Source organism: Oreochromis niloticus, linkage group LG3, assembly GCF_001858045.2.
Source record: "Oreochromis niloticus isolate F11D_XX linkage group LG3, O_niloticus_UMD_NMBU, whole genome shotgun sequence".
Classification (NCBI taxonomy): Eukaryota; Metazoa; Chordata; class Actinopteri; order Cichliformes; family Cichlidae; genus Oreochromis; species Oreochromis niloticus.
In genome coordinates this window covers 31,624,625-31,645,543 of record NC_031967.2, presented here as the reverse complement: position 1 = coordinate 31,645,543, position 20,919 = coordinate 31,624,625, and the positions used below count along the sequence as shown (strand labels likewise).

At 42.5% G+C, this 20,919-nt stretch overlaps 3 protein-coding genes across 4 annotated transcripts in view; 1 reads left to right on the top strand and 2 right to left on the bottom strand.

Annotated features, from left to right (window-relative positions):
• Positions 1-9,404, bottom strand: part of LOC102083100 (testisin) — a 90,522-nt gene extending 81,118 nt beyond the window's left edge. The window contains exons 1-5 of one of the 2 annotated variants that reach the window (XR_003217533.1): positions 9,307-9,404; positions 7,174-7,194; positions 6,612-6,765; positions 944-1,200; positions 716-867 (exon numbers count right to left, since the gene is read on the bottom strand). Coding sequence is in view for 1 of the 2 variants with exons in the window: in XM_019353312.2 (XP_019208857.1) it covers positions 7,174-7,194; positions 9,307-9,364 (79 nt within the window). In the remaining variant the exon portion in view is untranslated. The remainder of the gene's footprint in view (positions 1-715; positions 868-943; positions 1,201-6,611; positions 6,766-7,173; positions 7,195-9,306) is intronic. The other variant, XM_019353312.2, reaches the window with a different exon arrangement.
• Positions 9,405-16,415: 7,011 nt separating this feature from the next.
• LOC109197372 (uncharacterized) lies at positions 16,416-18,492 on the top strand. Its single transcript, XM_019352364.2, has 3 exons — positions 16,416-16,760; positions 16,918-17,058; positions 17,215-18,492. Exons 1-3 carry the CDS (start codon positions 16,526-16,528, stop codon positions 18,450-18,452), a joined length of 1,614 nt encoding a protein of 537 aa, XP_019207909.1. The 5' UTR covers positions 16,416-16,525; the 3' UTR covers positions 18,453-18,492.
• A 1,267-nt stretch (positions 18,493-19,759) lies between these two features.
• Positions 19,760-20,742, bottom strand: LOC109197373 (uncharacterized). Its single transcript, XM_019352365.2, has 2 exons — positions 20,303-20,742; positions 19,760-20,073 (listed from the first exon to the last, which is right to left on the bottom strand). The coding sequence occupies exons 1-2, from the start codon at positions 20,708-20,710 to the stop codon at positions 19,780-19,782; spliced, it is 702 nt and encodes a 233-aa protein (XP_019207910.2). The 5' UTR covers positions 20,711-20,742; the 3' UTR covers positions 19,760-19,779.
• Positions 20,743-20,919: the final 177 nt, after the last annotated feature.

The following is a 20,919-nucleotide window of genomic DNA, read 5'->3' as shown; positions in this document are numbered from 1 at the left end:
GATTGTTTTTTTCAATGTCACAATTCCAACCCACTTCCTTTATCTGCGCTTGGTACCAGAAAAAGTGACCCGAAATAGGCACGCTTGCGGAGTTACTTTGTGTGTGTGTGTGCGTGTTTAAGTAGTCTTTAACCTTGTGATCCACAAAAAGTACGCGTAAAACAAGAACTGACTGCGCTACAGTCAGGGCGGGAGCAGCGAGTTTGCTCATGCGCGATTCATTTGCAGTTTGGACGCGTAGGGGTCAGCATCTTCTGCTCTGACAGCAGGAGACTGCTACTTGAGGACGATCTGCCGCCTGTGAGCGCTTTGGCATGTGCGAGGTGCCCACAAGTACGGTGTACATTTTAGGACATCGTCAGGTCTCAGGAAAACACCAACAAAAGTCACCAGATTTGTCATTTTTTGCTTTTTAGCGGGGGGCGAGAAGATTTTATTGTAAAAGGGGGCATACACGGGGGGCCCAGCAAAAAAAGTTTGGGAACCACTGCCATAAAGAGAAGCTTTCACAAAATTATTAAAGGATGTTGTTTCATGGTATAAACATGTCCTATTATGTTTGATGGTGGGAAATTAATTAGCTGTTGAAAATAACGATTAATATGCAGTTTTAGGACAACTACAGCAAAACAATAAACCAAAATAAAAGCAATAGATTATCACTGTGACAGTCAACAACAGATTACATGACAAATAAACAAGAAGATGTGTTTACCTGACATGGATCAATGCCTCCAGCCTCGAAGCCAGCACAGATCTCATTCTCTGTCACAACGGCGATCCTAAAGTAGTCTTCATAGATGAATTTGCACTTAAAGTTTTCCACTATTTTTATTCTTAGCTCTTGCAGGGTGTTGGAATCATTACCTAAATGGAGGGAATTCATAGATCAGGCCTTTCTAAGCACAAATGTGTATAGGAAAATAAATATTTTATAACTTACCATCGTCACCAAAACCGATGACCCAGCTGCTGGTCTCATTGTCGAACGTGCTGTTTTCTGAGGCTAAGCAGATCGGCTGAATGTAGTCTGTGAAATTCACAGGAGCCGACAGCTTCAGAAGACAAATGTCGTTCTCACGAGTTGATGAGTTGAATTCAGGATGGCAGGTGAAGTTGACCACTGTCCGATTTACTTCATTTGGGTTTGAAGCTGACCTGCTGTGGCGGCCCAGATACACCTCTATGCTACTGAAATCACTTCACACACACACACACACACACACACACACACACACACACACACAGGATATTTTTAGAGCAGTGGATGATTAAATGTGACACCAAGATAAACATAATTACAATAATCACTTAAAAAGGCTAATAAACAGTCGGGCTACCAAAATCTAACTCAGCCCTGCCCGTCGGGCTATCATAGGAAGGAAAAATATATGTCAATGCTGTTCCATTCTTTCTCAAATGTAGCTGGGTAATTATGTCATTGGCATCGACGAGCCTCTGTCAATATGTGAAATCGAGTTTGAATTTGCGCTTCTTCTTATTTTTTGGCTTTCACTTTCACTTTGCGATCGTGCGAACTGTGTATAGTGAGCGGCAGTAATGATTGGTGAGTGACAGATTAATTGCGCACCAATTCCTCTGACATCGTCTTATCACTCATTAGCTACTATTCAAACGTGACAAGTGAAATCTCCCACAGCAAGCTTAAACATGTGAGAGGTGGATTGTGCAGAGAATCGCCGACCGTTATGTAAGTACGTGTGTAAAAGCAGCAGGATTTACGTGGGAATTTTAGTTCTGCTGAGCCAAATAAGACAGGTCAGGGTGAAGAAGGGACAGCCAAAGAAAAGCTTACCACAAAAGGGAAAAGTTATGACAAATCAGACTATGAGGCAAAAAGAAAGCGTAGCTTTTTTGGTTTCATGGACAAAAGAATTTCTGTGGCTGGAATATGACAACGTAAATACAATAATGTTCTGCCGGGTGTGTCGTGAGTTTCCCTCGATATCTGAGTCGACAAGCGCCTTTGTTACTGGGACCAGTAATTTTAAGAAAGACCCCATCAGAATCCATGAGAAATGCATTATTGCCCAGTCTGCAATATCTTTCCCTGAACAAACACCAATTGCAAAAACATACTAAAAATAAACCAAGCACAACAAGAAGTCCTGAAAAATCTGTTTAGAACAGTGTACTATGTTCCAAAGAGTGAACCACCATTGGCAACATTTAGCAGTCTTTGCAAACTTCAAAAAGCAAATGGCCTCGATCTTGGTTCCACTTGCCTCTTACCCGTGATTTCAGTGGAAATTTTCAGATTCAGGATCTGACACAGACTGATTCATGTTCTACACAGTTCCAAATATGTAATTTTCATACAATTGTTGTAATTTGTGTTTTAACAATTTTTTGATGGATGTTTTGTTTCCTTTACAATATTATACTTTAATGTATATTACTGTAAAGGAAACAAAACATCCATCAAAAAATTGTTCTCATGTTTTTTTTCGGGCTAGTTAAATTTATTTTGGGCTACCAAAAACTGAAGAGTGCCTGCCCGAAGGGCTACCAGGGATTTTGAAATTTTGCGAGCCCCGAAACAAGTAGGGCAAGAGTTCTAAGTGGAAAATAATTACTGCAGATTAGATCATTCAATTTTTTAGTGTTATTTGGTAAGGTTCATATATATATATATATATATATATATGTATATATGTATATATATATATATATATTTATGGGCAGATTCTAAATGTTTATTTATTGTACCGTATATTCCTCACTATAAGACACACTTAAAATCCTTTAATTTTCTCAAAAATCGACTTATGTATGAATTCTGGTTGGGCTTACTGACTGAACCGATTTTATGTGGTACACGGTGCTCAAAAATCTGTCAAAAAATGTTTTGGTAAGCTACAAAGCCGCACCGCTTGATGGCTTGCTGGAGCATTACGGCTACCGTAGTCAGGAGCCTTGTGGTCTCGGACCAATCTGGGTCCAAAACTCCGCCGCTTTAGGTCAAACGAACACTGCGGCATCACTGAGAGTTAAAAGCTGTCTAAATTCTTTCATCTTTAATAAAATGATCGCTACGTGATCGCTAGCGACACAGCTATGTTAGCATAACATAAAAACAAGTGAAGCTGGAGGATGAACGCTAACTTTTTTCCCCACTCGAAAAAAGTTAATGTGAGGGTTCCCAATGGTTAGGGACAAATGCAATTGCATGGCAGGATGCTGTAAACAGACCAAACTTCAGTCAGGAGAACAACTGACATAGTCCATCCACAATACGAGGTTAGTCATTAATATACTGCAACAACATGGGAATAGAGCAGCTGCGAGAGAATTCAGCATTACTGAGTCAATGGTACGGAAGTGGAGGAAGCAAGAAGAATGAGTTGAGTAAAGTTTGACTTATCTGACTGTTTTGTTTCACTAAATGCAACTTATAATCCGGTGCACCTTATGGTCTGAAAAATACAGTATATTTTCTCTTTTACCCTTTGAGGGGGTTGCTTTTTCCTTCTACGGTTTGAATTCGTGTGTGTGTTTATTTGAGGGAAATTATCAGTCTTACAAAGGTGTATAGTTATGGTTTTGTTTTGTTTTTTCTTCAAACATGTCTGGGCTTCATTATGTTTCTGCCTTTGTTTGGAGACATGTTTGCCCAGACATGTTTGAAGATCATTAAACAACATTTAATATTATACAAAGATAACCAGAGTAAATACAAAATGCAGTTTTTAAATGATGATTTCATTTACGAAGAGAAAAAAAAGTTACCCAGATCTACCTGGTCCTGTGTGGAAAAGTAATCCAAACTACAAACCATGCTGAGATCCATTATACACGAATGGAGGAAAACTGCAACAATGGTGAGCCTTCCCAGGAGTGGCTGATCTACCAAAATTACTCCAAGAGCATGTCAACAACTCATCTGACAGTCACAAAAGAACCCAGAACAACATCTAAAGAACTGAAGGTCTCACTTGACTCAGTAAAGGTCAGAGTTCACGAGTTCAACAAAAACAGAGAGACTGGGCAAAAATGGAAGAGCTCCAAGCAGAAAACCACTGCTGACCAAAGAGAATATCAAGGCTTATGTCACATTTACCAGATACATCTTGATGACCCCTAAGATTCCGGGGAAAATATTCAATGGACTGACGAGACAAAAGTTGAACTTTTTGGAAGGTTTGGGTCCCGTTACTTCTGGTGTAAAACTAACACAGCATTTCATAAGAAGAACATCATGCCAACAGTCAGACAAGGTTATGGTAGTGTGATGGTCTGGGGCTGCTTTGCTGCTTCAGGATCTGAATGACTGAATGACTGTAATTGATGGAACTATGAATTATTTTCTGGTAGAAAGCTCGTAGATGTCTCGAGGTCCAGATTAAAACAGGTCTTTGCAGTGGCTGCTGCCTGAATCGGGACCTCCTTAATATCAGACACTATCAAAAACCATCTGAAAACCCATTTTTATTATTTCTTCATTAAACCAGATATAATTCTGATTACTTTTAATCAGTTCTGCTTTACTCATGTTTTCTCATTATCTCTTTTCTTTCTTTAAATCTGTTTCATTGTTTTATGTATTTCATCCATCTAGTTGTACAATACTTTGGTCAATAGCTGTTGCTTTTACAGATACAGCCCCTTAAAATGGCCGCCTGTTCTTTGACATGGCCATGACTGAAGCCTGACTGATTCTTGGCACTAAGGCTACGTCCACACGTACCCGGGTATTTTTGAAAACGCAGATTTTTCTGTGTTTGCACCTTTCGTCCACATGTAAACGGCGTTTTCGGTCACTGAAAACTGAGATTTTTAAAAATGCCTGCCAGGGTGGATATTTTCGAAAACTCAGTTTTTGCATTTACGTGTGGACGAGGAAAACGGAGAAAACGCAGCGTCAAAGGTGTGCGCCTTTTTTAACATCACACTGTGCACCACGTTATTGTTTCGGTGAAATGAATTTCTACAATACTGTTACTGTTAATTGTACTCTCTGCAGTGTTTAAATGCTTACATATACACACACAGTTACTGTCCCTCCACACATACGACTCGGTTCTGTTTCTATGCCCCACCTTTGTTTACTATTTCCCACCGAGGCTTCTAGACTTCTGATTGGCGAACATTTCTACACGGTTAGGAATATATCGCCACCTGTTGCTTTGGCATGTTCCTAGCAGCGTTTTCCTTCATTTCTGCGTTTACGTGTGGACGGGATTATTTTTTAAAACGAAAACGGAAAATCTCCGTTTTCAAAAATACCCGTGTACGTGTGGACGTAGCCTAAGGATATCCCGCACCTGTGACGTGGACGATGCAACCATCTGTGGTAACGCTCCTATGCTAGTAAAAATGGTCGTAATGTCTGGTGTATCCACCAGGGAAGGGAAACAGTGTGGAGGCATTCAGTTACAGACAGAGTTAACTGAATGCCTCAGTTGTTTATTTGTCAGTTATGACAGAGTAACTTCAAAATATTCAGAAGTAATTTCTGCCTGATAAAACGATCTGCCAAGTCGGAACATGCCTGTTTAGTTTATTTACACCTCAGTCAGGGAAAAGAGTTTCCAGCTCTGAGTTGCATTCACGAAAACTCCGACATCAGATTATCAGCCTTTTTTTTTAATCTTCGGGTAACTGTGAGAGCACGTACTCTTCTCCCGGAAACAAATTGAAGGTTTCAACAGAAAAAACAAAAACTGAATATCAAGTCGGAAAACCTTAAATTTATGGAATTTACGTAGCAGTATAGACAAGATAAAATTCACTTCATACAGCTGATAAGAGGTGTATGAGCTATCAATCTGTCAATCCTTTCCGTGTCTGGGCCGGGTGAGGTTTCCCGTGTTGAGTGAAATTAAGCCGCAGGCTCCACTCCTGGTGGTGCCCTTCCGTCAATTCCTTTAAGTTTCAGCTTTGCAACCATCACGTTAACACTCGCCTAACACACTTTAATATGTATGGTTGTAAGGTTAATACAGAGCTTTAAAAAACATTCTCCTTTCAGGTACAAGAACTGGACTGAAAATGATTTAAAAGCATCCAAAGAACAACTTGAAAAAAACCTTCATGAAGCCCACAAAGCATTTAACAAAGAAAAACAAGGTGAAAGTCTGGCCTCTCTTATGCAAAATAAAGAGAAATTATGGGTCACTCAAGACTTTGTACAACATAAAAGTTTAAAGAAATATAAAGAATAAATCAAAATATTACACTGAAACCTGAGAGAAAAAATGAAGGATGTGCTCATGATTCAAACAGAGGTCTGAAGAAGTAACAACCAAGCAAACAATAGGCTCAATGAAAAATGAAGTTCTACCAGTCTCAGAAATAACCTCCACGTCTGGTTTGGGATCTGTGAAGAAGCTTGTGTGCAAGAATATTACTTTTCTGTTTTTAATTTTCTTTTAAATTGTCTCTGTTTATTTTATTAGATTGAAATGGAAGAATGAAGAAAAGTTTAGTGGAAATAGTTTTGGTGATTTGCAGAATAAAATGTCTGAATGGAAAAACAGAATGTAAGGTTTTATCCATTTATTTTACATTTTCAAAACGTAACTTCATATAACGTAAATTCAATTCAGGTTTATGTTCTACAAAAGTGTAAACTTGCAGCAGTGACTCACAATAGTGTGATGGATGCAGTTGTCAGCACCCACTGGTCGGTGATTAGAGACCCTCCAAAGAGAGAGTTTACTTCAGCGTACCAGGGCCAACTTCCTGGTGTTGCATGCTGGTCTCTTGTGATGTTGCTGCTGTTCACAGCCCTGCTGCCACATGCTGAGTAAACAAAGAGACCACAGTTAAACAGTAACTAAAACCACTCAGAGATGAAAGATAACACTGAGCTATGCAAAGCTCTTACAGGAAATCATGAGTACTGGCATTCTTGTGCATGTTTTAAGAAGGATTAACCTAAATCAACTGAAGGTCTGAACAATGTAATTTACACAGTATATACTGGTTCCTCCAGTTTCTCTGTAAAGTCGCAGTTTCCCTTTTATTGAAACAGAGGGGTCCTCCATTTCAATAAAACAGGATATTGGATATTACACCACAGCACTATGCACATTTATCACTGAAGCAAATGTGCATAGTGCTGTGTATGTTTTCCAGTTACTGTGCAGCTGATAAATAACTCAAAAACACAAAACCTGAAGAATAGTAAAAATGCCTTTCGATGCTTACCGGGCTGCTCTGAATGACAACCTGAAAAGAAAAACAGAGACAAACATGTTAAACCAGGTGATCACTTCCATTTAAGATAAGATAAGATAAAATTTTATTAATCCCTCGGGTGGGTTCCTCTGGGAAATTCGGTTTCCAAAAAGCACAGCACCGACAGAAGTTACAGAGCATGAGCAGAATATTATATATATACAGATATATAAATACAGAGACATATATAAATAAAAAATATACGAAGGGGATAAATAGAATAAATAGGAATAAAAGTACAAGTGAATTGCACATTTCAAGCATTGAAGTCTATTGCATCATTGACTATTAACAAAAAGTATTGCACAAAAGGTATTGCACAGTGAAGTGAAGAGGCACTACAGCTTAGTTGTTCCCCCCTCCTTTGTCCTCCTGTTTCCCCTCCCTCTCCCCTCCAGAGAGGAGTTAAACAGTTTGATGGCGTGTGGGACAAAGGAGTTTTTAAGTCTGTTGGTTCTTGTCTTTGGGAGAAGCAACCTGTCACTGAACAGACTCTTCTGGTTGTTTATGGCCGTGTGCAGAGGATGCCCAGCATTGTCCATAATGTCCAGCAATTTTTTTAGTGTCCTTCTCTCTGCCACTGACACCAGAGTGTCCAGCTTCATGCCGACCACAGAGCCAGCCTTCCTGATCAGTTTCTCCAGCCTGGATGAGTCTTTCTTTGCTGTGTTGCTCCCCCAGCACACCACAGCATAGAAAAGTACTCCAGCAACCACCGACTGGTAAAACATCCTCAGGAGCTTCCTGCAGATGTTAAAAGACCTCAGCCTCCTGAGGAAGTACAGTTAGCTTTGGGCTTTTTTATACAGGTGCTCTGTGTTGCATGACCAGTCCAGTTTGTTGTCCACCCACAGCCCGAGGTACTTGTACTTGTTGACCACCTCCACCTCCTCCCCCTCTATCTGAACTGGCAGTGGGCCTTCTCTTTTTGAGATTTGTGAGAAAGTGAATCGATGAAATTATTTATGGAAATGATCTCACTACGCTGCAACTTATAAAATAAGTTAGCACAATTTTTCCCACCCATTAATTAATAATGTTATACTCTTAGTTTATCAAAACTGATAACAGACAAATAAAAAAACAGAGAAGATAGTTAATGTAAACTCATTGGTGCTGTTTGTTTGTGATACAGGTTTGAGGGATGATCAGATGATGACACTGAGGACGACTTCTTCAGTCTCAATCATTCAAACAGGCACAATGCAAAAGTATCCTCTGATGGAGGGCAGGACCTCTTATAGGTATTTAATGCACTTTAATGAACAAAAATGATGTGCAGATTGAATTTGCACTGTAAACCAAACTTAGTTAGCAGTAGAAAGACAGATAGAAAGTTGCCATCTATGTACACTGTGAGTGACCATCGATGGGGTGGAGCTAGGTCTCACAGTGGGTTCATCTGAAAGCTTGGCTGAATGTGACGCACACACCCATTTTCACACCTTAGCTCGTGTGATTTGGCAGAGGAACAATAGGAGGTCCATTGTCCCTCTTGGGGGGGGACAATCCCGTAGGCCTTAAATCTGGAATGCTCCACCATTTGCTCTTAAAACTGAAGAAGCTTCTTGGATTAGAGGTGTAACATCTTCAAGAAAGTTAAAGAAGTCCAGACACTTTTCTTTCCAAGGTCTTTAGACAATGATGACTATTATTAAAACCTTTAAACATTAATCTACTACTTAATCTTTGATTTGTATCTTTGCCAAGACAAACTGCAACTCAGCCTCACCTCTGTTGTTACTGTGACATATGCAGTTACTCTGCTGAAGTTCAACATCACAAAAAAAATAATGAAACACGACAAAGTAAACTAAGGAACATGAGAGCATCAAATGTCTGCACTTGATAAAAGAGAGAAACTGACTGAATAGAGAAGAAACTGTTGATATCAAATAAATAAATGTGCATCACTGTGAACATGAGGCAGTCCAGTGACTTTGACTTTGACATTAATGCTAAATGGACTATTTCCTTGTATCCAGGTGAAACATTTAGAATAGTCACATTTGTACCTGTAATTAGTCTTGTACTTCTTCCACTCCTGACATATAATCTCAGTAATGAGAATATATCTGAAGAAAAATTCAACTTTTTTCTTACCTTTGCATAAGGAAATGATCACCACAGTGAAACAGCACACAAACTGTTGGAGAGCCATCGTTATCTGCAACTGTTTCAGGTATATCTAAAAAGTATGTTCAGCTCCACCCACTTCTATTTGTTATGAGGGCCTTGTCAAAGAATCCAGTCAGGCTTGTTAATCTGTGTGCTTTTTTTGTTGAAAATGGTGATGCATGTATTTTCTAAAATGTTGTTCCCCACCCAACTCCTGAACAGACTGCAACAACAGACCTTATCAGTTTGTTTTTTCTCCTCAAAGGAGGTTATGTGTGTAGTACCATTCTGTCTGTATACGTTATGCACACTTTAAGAGAAAGAAGACACCTTTTACAAATAATTGTTATCTTGTTAAATTCACACAGCTTTTTTCTATAATTTGGGAACTTTTTTTTTTTTTCAAAAGACTCAAATGCAGACACACATGAACAGTTTTAATAAAAAGTATTAGTACTTTACTTAGTCACAAAGTCCAGACTAGTCCGATCAATTAATCATTTTCAAATTTTGTGTGACAGTAGATACCAATAACATCTTAAGCTGATTTAATTTTTGCTGAAAATTGGGTGAAGTTCAAAGTCAAGGTCACGCCGAATTTGAAAATCAGTAAAAACTTTATTGTTCTAGGTCAAACTTCACAACAAGATACTAAGCCTTGGCGGTGAGTACCTAGTTTGACTAACCATTGACCTTGACCTTTACTGTTAGCACCCAAGGTCAAATTTAGAATAATCCTTTAATCCTTTAATTGTCCCACAAGGGGAAATTTGGTTGTAACAGCAGCCTGTCAAGGCTCTGTGTGCGGGCAGGCGGAGGGGAGGATCCAATCGCAGGACTCGGACACTGAATTGTAACTTAAACCCTCAGCTTTATTGCTGGCACAAAAACAAAACATAAACTGAGCGATGGCAGTGAACATGAAAATACTGAACACAAGAACACACAGGCACCATCTGAGGGTACGACGCGACACTGGGTTGAGGAAAACACAGGGCTAAAATACACAGGGGAGTAATGAGGGAATGGGCAACAGAAGGGAGACACAGCTGGGAGAGATCAGGGCTAACGAGACGGGGGAACAAAGCTGCACACACTAACATGAAGCACACGCCTTCAAAACAAAACAAGAAACCATAAACCACTAAACAAGGACGCAGACTGAGAGGCAGAATATGACACATGGAACTCAAACAAGACATGACTACAATTCCTAAAACACGAATAAACAGAAACATGAAACTCTAATAATCATCATCATCATCATCACCACCATCATTGCCACCACCAACACAAGCACTACAAGAGAATAAGAAAACAATCCATAATGCAAAATTAAACCAAAATATAACAAACTCAAAATGCTGGGTCAACACTGACCCAGAACCGTGACACAGCCAAAAAGACACATAAACAAACAAACAGTACACAGGACACAGAACAGAAACATACACAATTTTTCTTACATATTTACATTAAGGACAATGGTTACTATATACAGAGAGTACTATACAATTATTAAATTAAATAAAAATAACTACAGATAAGAGGCAAACCAGGTTGTAGTGCGAATCGGTTGATTAACTTATTGCAGTTACAGCGCAGATGTAAACATCGATGATTATTGGGAGCAGTTCTGATTGTACAGTCTGACAGCTGCAGGGAGGAAGGACCTGCGGAAACGCTCCTTCATGCATCTAGGATGCAGCAGTCTGTCACTGAAGGAGCTCTGCAGTTCAGCAACATTTACATGCATGGGGTGGGAGACTCTGTCCATCAGAGATGTTATTTTGGCCAGAGTCCTTCTGTCTCCCACCACCTGCACTGGGTCCAGGGTGCATCCCAGAACAGAGCTGGCCTTCCTGATGAGTTGATCCAACCTCTTCCTCTCAGCTGCCGATAAACTGCTGCTCCAACATACCACACTGTAAAAAATGACAGATGCCACCACAGAGTCATAGAAGGTCTTTAAAAGCGCTCCCTGTACTCCAAATGACCTCAGCCGCCTCAGCAGGTAGAGTCTGCACTGACTCTTCCTGTAAAGAGCATCAGTGTTGTAGCTCCAGTCCAGTTTATTATTCAGGTGAACACCCAGGTACCTATAAGAGTCCACTATCTCAATGTCCACTCCCTGGATGTTCACCGGTGTCAGTGTGGTGGGTCTGCGTTTCCGGAAGTCCACCACCAACTCCTTGGTTTTCCCGACGTTGATCAGCAGGTGGTTCTGCTGACACCACTAAACAAAGTCCAGAGTCCAATGTCTGTACTCTGAGTTGTCCTCACCTGTGATGAGGCCGACTATGGCAGAGTCGTCAGAGAACTTCTGTAGGTGGCAGCGTGGGGAGTTGATGGAGAAGTCCGCAGTGTAGAGGGTGAAGAGGAACGGTGCCAGCACAGTTCCCTGTGGGGCCCCCGTACTGCAGACCAGCATGTCAGAGACACAGCCCTGTGACCTCACATACTGTGGACGTTCTGTGAGGTAGTCCAGTATCCACTGGGACATGTGGTGGTCCACTCCCGATAGCTCCAGCTTGTCTCTCAGAAGTCGTGGCTGGATGGTGTTGAAAGCACTGGAGAAATCAAAGAACATGATCCTCACAGTGCTTCCAGGCTTCTCCAGGTGAGTCAGAGCTCAGTGCAGGAGGTAGATGATGGCGTCCTCCACCCCAATGCCAGGCTGGTAAGCAAACTGCAGCGGATCCAATGAAGACCTCACCAGGGGGCGCAGATGGTTTAGAACCAACCTCTCCAGGGTCTTCATCAGATGCGATGTCAGGGCTACCGGCCTGTAGCTGCTGAGGTCCTTGGGATGGGAGGTCTTTGGTACCGGTACCACACAGGAGGTCTTCCACAGCTGTGGTACTTTCCCCAGTGACAGGCTCAGGTTGAACAGATAACCTAGGATGCCACACAGTTCATCTGCACAGCATCTCAGGAGCCTGGAGCTGACGCCATCTGGACCTGCAGCCTTACGCACCTTGATCTTGCGAAGCTCATTCCTCACTTGAAGTGCTGAGATAGAAAGAGTGGATTTTGGGGGAGGGGGGTGTATGTTGGAGTCCACAGAAGCCGGGGGTGGGTGTAATGACTGGGAGCTGGGAGGTGTGAAGTCCTGAGATGAAGGACAGGCAGTCCCTGAAGATGAAGGAGATTGCAGCAGGGGGGGCGATGCTGTGGGAGGGGTGATGGGAGGGGTGGGTGTTTGATCAAACCTATTAAAATATTTATTTAGGTCATTCACCCACCCCAAGTCTCCTGCAGCCTGGGGGGTTGGTTTTTGTCCTGAGATTGTCTTCAGGCTGTTCCAAACCCCTCTGATGTTGTCCTGTTGCAGCTGCTCTTCCATCTTCCTCCTGTAGTTTTCCTTTCCTTGCCTTATCTTCCATTTCAGCTTCTTCTGAACAACTCTCAGCTCCTGTTTGTCTCCAGATCTAAAGACTCTCTTCTTCTCCTTGAGGAGAGCCTTAATTTCAGGATTTATCCATGGCTTGTTGTTAGAAAAACACCGTACCTTTTTGATGGGTACGGTGTTGTCGACACAGAAGTTCATGTAATCCACAATGCAGTCTGTGATGCTGTTGAGGTCATCCTCCAGGGGGCTGATTTGATGTTGGAAAAAAATTTCAAGAAACCATATTGTGTAATATATCACATAAAAGTGCTCGGAGAGAGCTGTACAACACAAACCATGACTACAGCTCTTTGCCGTTTGGGGGTAGTTGCACACGCTGAGTGCTCTTTTTACCAATGTCTTCCAGGTCTCGTGGACTTTCTGTTTTATTGAATGCATACAATGATTATTATTTCTATTCTCAACTATAATGTTGGCCTGGAAATTAGTCTTGCAGAAACTCTTAGAGCCCCCAAAAAAAATGCAGATTCAGATTTTTGAAACCCAATTATCATCATCATCATCATTTATTTGAACAGCACTTTTAAAACACACCTGGTAGACCAAAGTGCTGTACAATACAAGACCAAGACATGTCCTTCAAAGCACATATTAAAAATAATATGTAAGACTGCTTTCTTCCATTTGTGCAACATCTCTAAAGTTAGAAATATCCTGTCTCAGAGTGATGCTGAAAAACTAGTTCATGCATTTATTACTTCCAGGCTGGACTACTGTAATTCATTATTATCAGGAAGCCCTAAAAACTCCCTGAAAAGCCTTCAGCTGATCCAAAATGCTGCAGCAAGAGTCCTGACTGGACTAGAAAGAGAGAGCAGATTTCTCCTGTTTTGGCTTCCCTTCATTGGCTTCCTGTTAAATCCAGAATTGAATTCAAAATCCTGCTCCTCACATACAAGGTCTTAAATAATCAGGCCCCATCTTATCTTAATGACCTTGTAGTACCATATCACCCTATTAGAGCACTTCGCTCTCACACTGCAGGCTTACTTGTTGTTCCTAGAGTATTTAAAAGTAGAATGGGAGGGAGAGCCTTCAGTTTTCAGGCCCCTCTTCTGTGGAACCAGCTTCCAGTTTGGATTCGGGAGACAGACACTATAAGATAAGATAAGATAAGATAAGATAAGATAAGATAAGATAAGATAAGATAAGATAAAACTTTATTAATCCCTCGGGTGGGTTCCTCTGGGAAATTCAGTTTCCAAAAGCACAGCACTGAGCTATGCAACACTCTTACGGGAAATCATGAGTACTGGCATTCTTGTGCATGTTGTTTTAAGAAGGATTAACCTAAATCAACTGAAGGTCTGAACAATGTAATTTACACAGTATATACTGGTTCCTCCAGTTTCTCTGTAAAGTCGCAGTTTCCCTTTTATTGAAACAGAGGGGTCCTCCATTTCAATAAAACAGGATATTGGATATTACACCACAGCACTATGCAAATTTGTCACTGAAGCAAATGTGCATAGTGCTGTGTATGTTTTCCAGTTACTGTGCAGCTGATAAATAACTCAAAAACACAAAACCTGAAGAATAGTAAAAATGCCTTTGGATGCTTACCGGGCTGCTCTGAATGACAACCTGAAAAGAAAAACAGAGACAAACATGTTAAACCAGGTGATCACTTCCATTTAAGATAAGATAAGATAAAATTTTATTAATCCCTCGGGTGGGTTCCTCTGGGAAATTCGGTTTCCAAAAGCACAGCACCGACAGAAGTTACAGAGCATGAGCAGAATATTATATATATACACATATATATACATATACATACATATAAATACAGAGACATATATAAATAAAAAATATACGAAGGGGATAAATAGAATAAATAGGAATAAAAATACAAGTGAATTGCACATTTCAAGCATTGAAGTCTATTGCATCATTGACTATTAACAAAAAGTATTGCACAAAAGGTATTGCACAGTGAAGTGAAGAGGCACTACAGCTTAGTTGTTCCCCCCTCCTTTGTCCTCCTGCTTCCCCTCCCTCTCCCCTCCAGAGAGGAGTTAAACAGTCTGATGGTGTGTGGGACAAAGGAGTTTTTAAGTCTGTTGGTTCTTGTCTTTGGGAGAAGCAACCTGTCACTGAACAGACTCTTCTGGTTGTTTATGGCCGTGTGCAGAGGATGCCCAGCATTGTCCATAATGTCCAGCAGTTTCTTTAGTGTCCTTTTCTCTGCCACTGACACCAGAGTGTCCAGCTTCGTGCCGACCACAGAGCCAGCCTTCCTGACCGGTTTTTCCAGCCTGGATGAGTCTTTCTTTGCTGTGCTGCTCCCCCGGCACACCACAGCATAGAAAAGTACTCCAGCAACCACCGACTGGTAAAACATCCTCAGGAGCTTCCTGCAGATGTTAAAAGACCTCAGCCTCCTGAGGAAGTACAGTCTGCTTTGGGCTTTTTTATACAGGTGCTCTGTGTTGCATGACCAGTCCAGTTTGTTGTCCACCCACAGCCCGAGGTACTTGTACTTGTTGACCACCTCCACCTCCTCTCCCTCTATCTGAACCGGCAGTGGGCCTTCTCTGGACCTCCCGAAGTCCACAACCAGTTCCTTAGTCTTTGAGGTGTTGAGTTGCAGGTGGTTTGTGTGACTCCATGCGACAAAGTTCCTCACCAAACTTCTGTACTCCTCTTCCTGATCATCCCAGATACACCTCATGATGGCTGTGTCATCTGCAAACTTCTGAATATGGCATAATTCAGAGTTGTAGCAGAAGTCAGAGGTTTACAGGGTGAAGAGAAGAGGGGACAGCGCAGTTCCCTGTGGTGCACCTGTGCTGCTGACCACAGTGTCAGACATGATGTCCTTCAGCCTGACGTACTGTGGTCTGTCAGTGAGGTAGTTGGAGATCCAAGCGACCAGGCAGGGGTCCACCTGCATCCTGTTTTTCCTGAAGCATACAGGGCCGGATGGTATTGAAGGCACTGAAAAAGTCAAGAAACAGGATCCTGACCGTGCCTTTTCTCTTGTCCAGGTGTGAGTGGGCTCTATGTAGGAGGTACAGGATGGCATCCTCCACTCCGACATCCGTCTTGTATGCGAACTGTAGTGGGTCCTGGGCATGTTGTACCTGTGGTCGGAGGAGGTTGAGGAAGAGCCGCTCTAGAGTCTTCATAAGATGTGACATCAGTGCCACCGGTCGGAAGTCATTCAGCTCATTGGGCCGGCTCCTTTTGAGGACTGGGACGATGCAGGATGTCTTCCAGAGGGCGGGCGGTCTCCCCAGTCGCAGACTGTGATTGAAGACTTGTTGTAGTGGCTCCCCAAGTTCAGCAGCACACGCCTTTAGCATCCTAGGACACACCTTGTCTGGGCCTGCTGCCTTTCTGGGGCGAAGCTTCCTCAGTTGTCTCCTGACCTGATCCACTGTGGCACTGGGAGATGATTGGAAGGAGGGGGGGGAAGATGTCCTGCTGTTGAGAGAGGGATTGGAGGAGGGGGGTGTCATAGTGTCAGGAAGGGGGGGAAGCGAGGGAGGTAGGAGAGTGGGGAGAGGGCTCTGTAGTAAAGGTGAGGGTGAGGGTGGGGGGGTTGTGGGCTGGTCAAACCTGGTGAAGAAGTTGTTGAGTTCGTTTGCCTTCTCCACAGTCCCCCCCCCCCCACTGTGCTATTCTTGGTGTTGTGGCCTGTGATGGTTTTCACACCATTCCAGACCTCCCTCATATAGGGCTTTGGAGCGTGATGTCACGGGGGTTGGCGTGGAAAGGATTTTGGCCTGATCCGCCATTTTCGGGGTCTAAGCGCAAGCGGCGGGCGAGCAAAAGCACAAAAGCACAACCATGGTTCGTACTTGCTGTGTGATCGGCTGCAATGTTCGATCTTACGATCGGCACGGGAATAAGCTTGGGTTGTCTTTTTATGCTTTCCCAACCTGGAAGCAATTTCAAGGAGCTCAGGTATCGGATGTTACCAAACAAAGGCGTCGAGCCTGGATAGCAGCCGTGAGACGAGCTGATATCAAGTTCTGTTCCATCTCCCGGTATCACTTGGTGTGCTCCAGACATTTTCATTCCGGTAAGTGCTAAATATGTTCATATCACACTTTATAGCTGAATAATATTATCGTTGGTGGTCTCGGAAGTTATAGAAAATGCGATCAAACATCGAATGGAGTGACTTTGCAGACATATGTGCTATGTGAAGATTCGCTAATTCTTTTGCACAACTGTAGGGAAGCCTGCCTATGAAATGGATCAAACAAATCCAGACTGGGTACCAACGCTACACATGGGGCACTCCGAAATCCGAACATCACATGCAGACCGTCACAGGAGGCGAACACAACGGGAACAAAAGAAAGCACTAGTAGGAGGTAAACAACAACCGCACCCCCCACCACAATCTCTTATTTTAAAAGTTGATCTTAGTGTCCGTCAATCATCACATACATTTTTGAGTATTCATACGACCTTAATGTATAAACCACTTAAAAATTTCCTTGTGTATTTGCACTCTTTGTATTGGACAGGCTTTCACAATGGAGCAGCAAAGTGTGAAGGTGAAGCCTCAGCAGAAGTTACCACAGAAGAGCAGCCAGAGATGGACACCACAGAAGAGCAACACCATAACAACCCTGTGATTTTGTCTGAGGGCCAGATTTGTGATGGACACGTAGAAGCAGAGGTAACAGGTGCAGATGCAGAAAACGCTGATCTCAGAGAGAGACAGACAGAAGATCAAAGACCGACAATTGATTGTGTGCGCTGTGTACAGAGCAGAGCAGAAATAAACCGGCTGCTGGAGGAGAACAGAAAGCTTAAATCACTGTTGGACAAGACAGAGGTGAATGAAAACTTTTTACAGGGTGACACGGAAAAAGTGAAATATTACACTGGTCTTACTTGTTTTGCTATTTTTATGTCTGTGCTAGACAATGTAAAAGCTTTCCTACCAGCATCAAAGAAACTGTCGCATTTCCAAATGCTTTTACTCACACTTATGCGACTTAGACTTGATCTTCCTGTCCAGCATCTTAGTTATCTATTCAATGTCTCCCACAAAACTCTTTCTTCTGTCTTTGCTGATACAATTGACGTTTTGTATGCCCGCTTAGGAATACTTGTACACTGGCCAGAGAGGCACTGTTTGCAAGCAACAATGCCTCCACAATTTATGGAAACTTTTGGAAATCGGGTAGCCATCATTGTTGACTGTTTTGAAATTCGTACAGAACGACCATCTAATTTAAAGGCTCGTGCTCAAACATACTCGCACTACAAGGGTACACACACCATGAAATACCTGATCGGGATTACTCCCCAAGGTGCAATTTCATTCATTTCTAAGGGGTGGGGGGGCCGTGCATCAGATAAACACATCACAGAGCAATGTGGCATACTTAACAAGCTGTTACCAGGGGATGTAGTTTTGGCTGACAGAGGCTTTGACATCAGAGATGCGGTGGGAATGATGTGTGCGGAGGTTAAGATCCCAGGATTTACAAGGGGCTTCTGTCAACTAGATGCCAAGGACATTGAAAATACACGAGCCATTGCACACCTAAGAATCCATGTCGAGCGAGTAATTGGCAGTTTGCGCAATAAGTTCAAAATGCTACACACCACCATGCCAATCCGTTCTCTTCTTCCATGTGAGGGTGAAGATGTTACCTTTCTTGATAAAATTGTGCGTGTGTGTTGTGTTTTGGTTAACATGTGCCCCAGTGTGGTAGTGAAGCCAGACATACATGAGACTTGTTCTTGTTAATTAATGATTGTGAAAACTTTGAGTATGTCTCTGAGGAAATACTACTAGGAAAACCTTTTTTTTTTTTTTTTGTATGAACACACTGACATCACATTATGTAACCATTTCTGTATCTGTATACTATAATTGACTGTTTATCATAGCTTTAAACTCTGTGTTTCACTAAAATAACATTATAATAAAAGCCAGGTAACGACAAAGATCTGCATTTGACGCTTTATTTTACACTTAGACAATTGTTACATGGTAAGTGCTGCAGTGTTGAAATCAAGTTATACATATTTCAATGCACTTCAGACATAAAAACTACACACCAGAAAGAAAAACTTTGTGACCACTCAGGGCTGCATTTTGCATAGAGAAATGTTTTCCTACTAGTTCTGGAAGGCACACCTTCTGAAAGAACTCCTGAGCTTTCTTTAAACGCGATTCCCAGAAGTGCACATCTGGGAAGACGCGTACAACTGCCATGTCTTTTTGTGTCCAAACCACGAGGTCGCAGTGCTTTGCGTTGGACACAAACACCTGTGTTTGCACTTGAGAGTAAAAGTGGTGTGTCTTCTTCAAGTTAAGTCCATTTGCTGTCAACTCGAGGCAGAAGTCTTTGTCATGTGCATCCAATGCTTGCTGAATGCTGTCAGATCTGTACTTAAATGGACATTTAATTTCCAGGCACCCCTTCCCACAACATTCACACGTGGTTAGACCGTCAGGAGATGCACCTACTTCAGGAAAAGCCGTGTTAACAAGAAAACCACACATACGGACCTGTAGGTTTTTGTGACACGCTGACATTTTCTGGGTGTAGGCGTGGCGAGCGTCTGCTTCATGCTCCAGTCCCCAAGTTGTTTGCACAGTATACACAGAGTTCACAGGATAGCAAACACGATTAACCACAGTAATGGCGGGTTTTTCTACAGTGGTGGCACACACAGCATGCATCATTGAAGCCGTGATTCTCCCAGCACGCCAAACATACCATTCTGGGCTCTTGTGTTGTAGTCTTGTGCGTACCTCAATAGCTTCTGCCTGTTCTTCAGTAACTTTTGCTGCGTTTTCGTACTTTACACAGTGCAGTTGTAGCTCGGTAAGGCCAAGGGACTCTGCTCCTGTGTTTTGCAAACACGCCAGAGACAGTGGTAATGTGGATGACTTGACAGTGTGTGATGTGTAGTATTTCTCCAATCCAGACAAACACACTGCTTTATTGTGTTTTTGAAGTGTGTCTAACACTGGTGACAACTCCTCAAACATAGAAGAAGGAATCTTTCTTTTTGAAGGACGGCTTCTTCTGCCTTTCACCACAGACGGTCCGTTTATATTTTCATCAAGAGTCTTTTTTTTGTGCTGCTGAAGATGTATAGTCAATGTTATGGCCAGCCGCTGGCAGTATCTTGGTTGTGTTCCCCGGCAAAACCCAGTAGGCTGATTCATCTGTGACAGTCTTTGTGCCACGGATCCTCACTGTTGCCTCCACTTTAAACAGCAGTGCAGTGCAGTGGGTGCAGGTCTCTGCAACTCCGGCCATACAGGTGCAGTGTGCGGCTTCGACCTTCCCCGTGGTGCTTACAATTACCCATGGCCGTAATGCAGGTTCATTTAATCTTTGGGAGTGCAGTACCTGGAACATACAAGGACAAGGTTGATGTAAAGACAATAAATGAAATGAAATGAGACAGGGGGGACACAAATTGGCGTTAGGTAATAATTTGCCTGATTATCAATGTGTTTGCTTGCATCTACTTTACAATTATGGGCACATAATAGGATAACAACTTTTTAGCAGTTCAATGATACATGTATAACATTAATTATCGCAGGGGGTGGACAATGCACTCCAGCCGACTTACCTTGGTATGAATCACGACGTACTCGCAGTTTGGCGGCTTGAAAATAGCCAAATCTTGCACCCGGCCGTTTGTAAATTGTATGTGCGCCTCCAGTGACTTGTAATTACGAAACTGGTTCGCTGTGTAGGCGCTTACTCCACAAACAAGATAGATGAAGATATCTGGGTAGGACAGTGGCGGTAAGTCGTCTGGGTCTTTACTCCACTGCCGTATTTCATATGGGTCCAGATTTGCGATGCACTCTATTTTTTTCAAGTACCGCTGCTTCGCCTCTGGACGCAATCGGTCTCTATACCGTCCGTTTTCTTTGGAGCTGCTTTTAAGCATGATTCTTGTCGTCTTCGTTCCAGCACAGTGTCTCTTTTTATTCGTAGACCCCGAAAATGGCACTGCGCTCCCACAATGCATTGCGGCGTGACGTCAACTCCAAAGCCCTAACTTCTGCTCCACCTTCCTCCTGTAGGTGGCCTTTGCTTCCCTCAGGCAGCGTTTCACCTCCCGCTGTGCTGCTTTCATCTCCTCCTTCACTTTGCTCCTGAAAGCCTTCTTCTTCATGTTGAGGACAGCTTTGACTTCCTGTGTTACCTACGGTTTGTTATTAGGATAACACCGTACCG

Excerpts from the sequence above, each read along its gene's own strand:
- LOC109197372 (XM_019352364.2), top strand. The coding sequence starts at position 16,526 with ATGGTTCGTACTTGCTGTGTGATCGGCTGCAATGTTCGATCTTACGAT. Across the intron at positions 16,761-16,917 it reads CTCCAGACATTTTCATTCCG|GGAAGCCTGCCTATGAAATG; the intron begins GTAAGTGCTAAA and ends GCACAACTGTAG. Across the intron at positions 17,059-17,214 it reads AAAGAAAGCACTAGTAGGAG|GCTTTCACAATGGAGCAGCA; the intron begins GTAAACAACAAC and ends TGTATTGGACAG.
- LOC109197373 (XM_019352365.2), bottom strand. The coding sequence starts at position 20,710 with ATGCATTGTGGGAGCGCAGTGCCATTTTCGGGGTCTACGAATAAAAAG. Across the intron at positions 20,074-20,302 it reads ACGTCGTGATTCATACCAAG|GTACTGCACTCCCAAAGATT; the intron begins GTAAGTCGGCTG and ends TGTATGTTCCAG.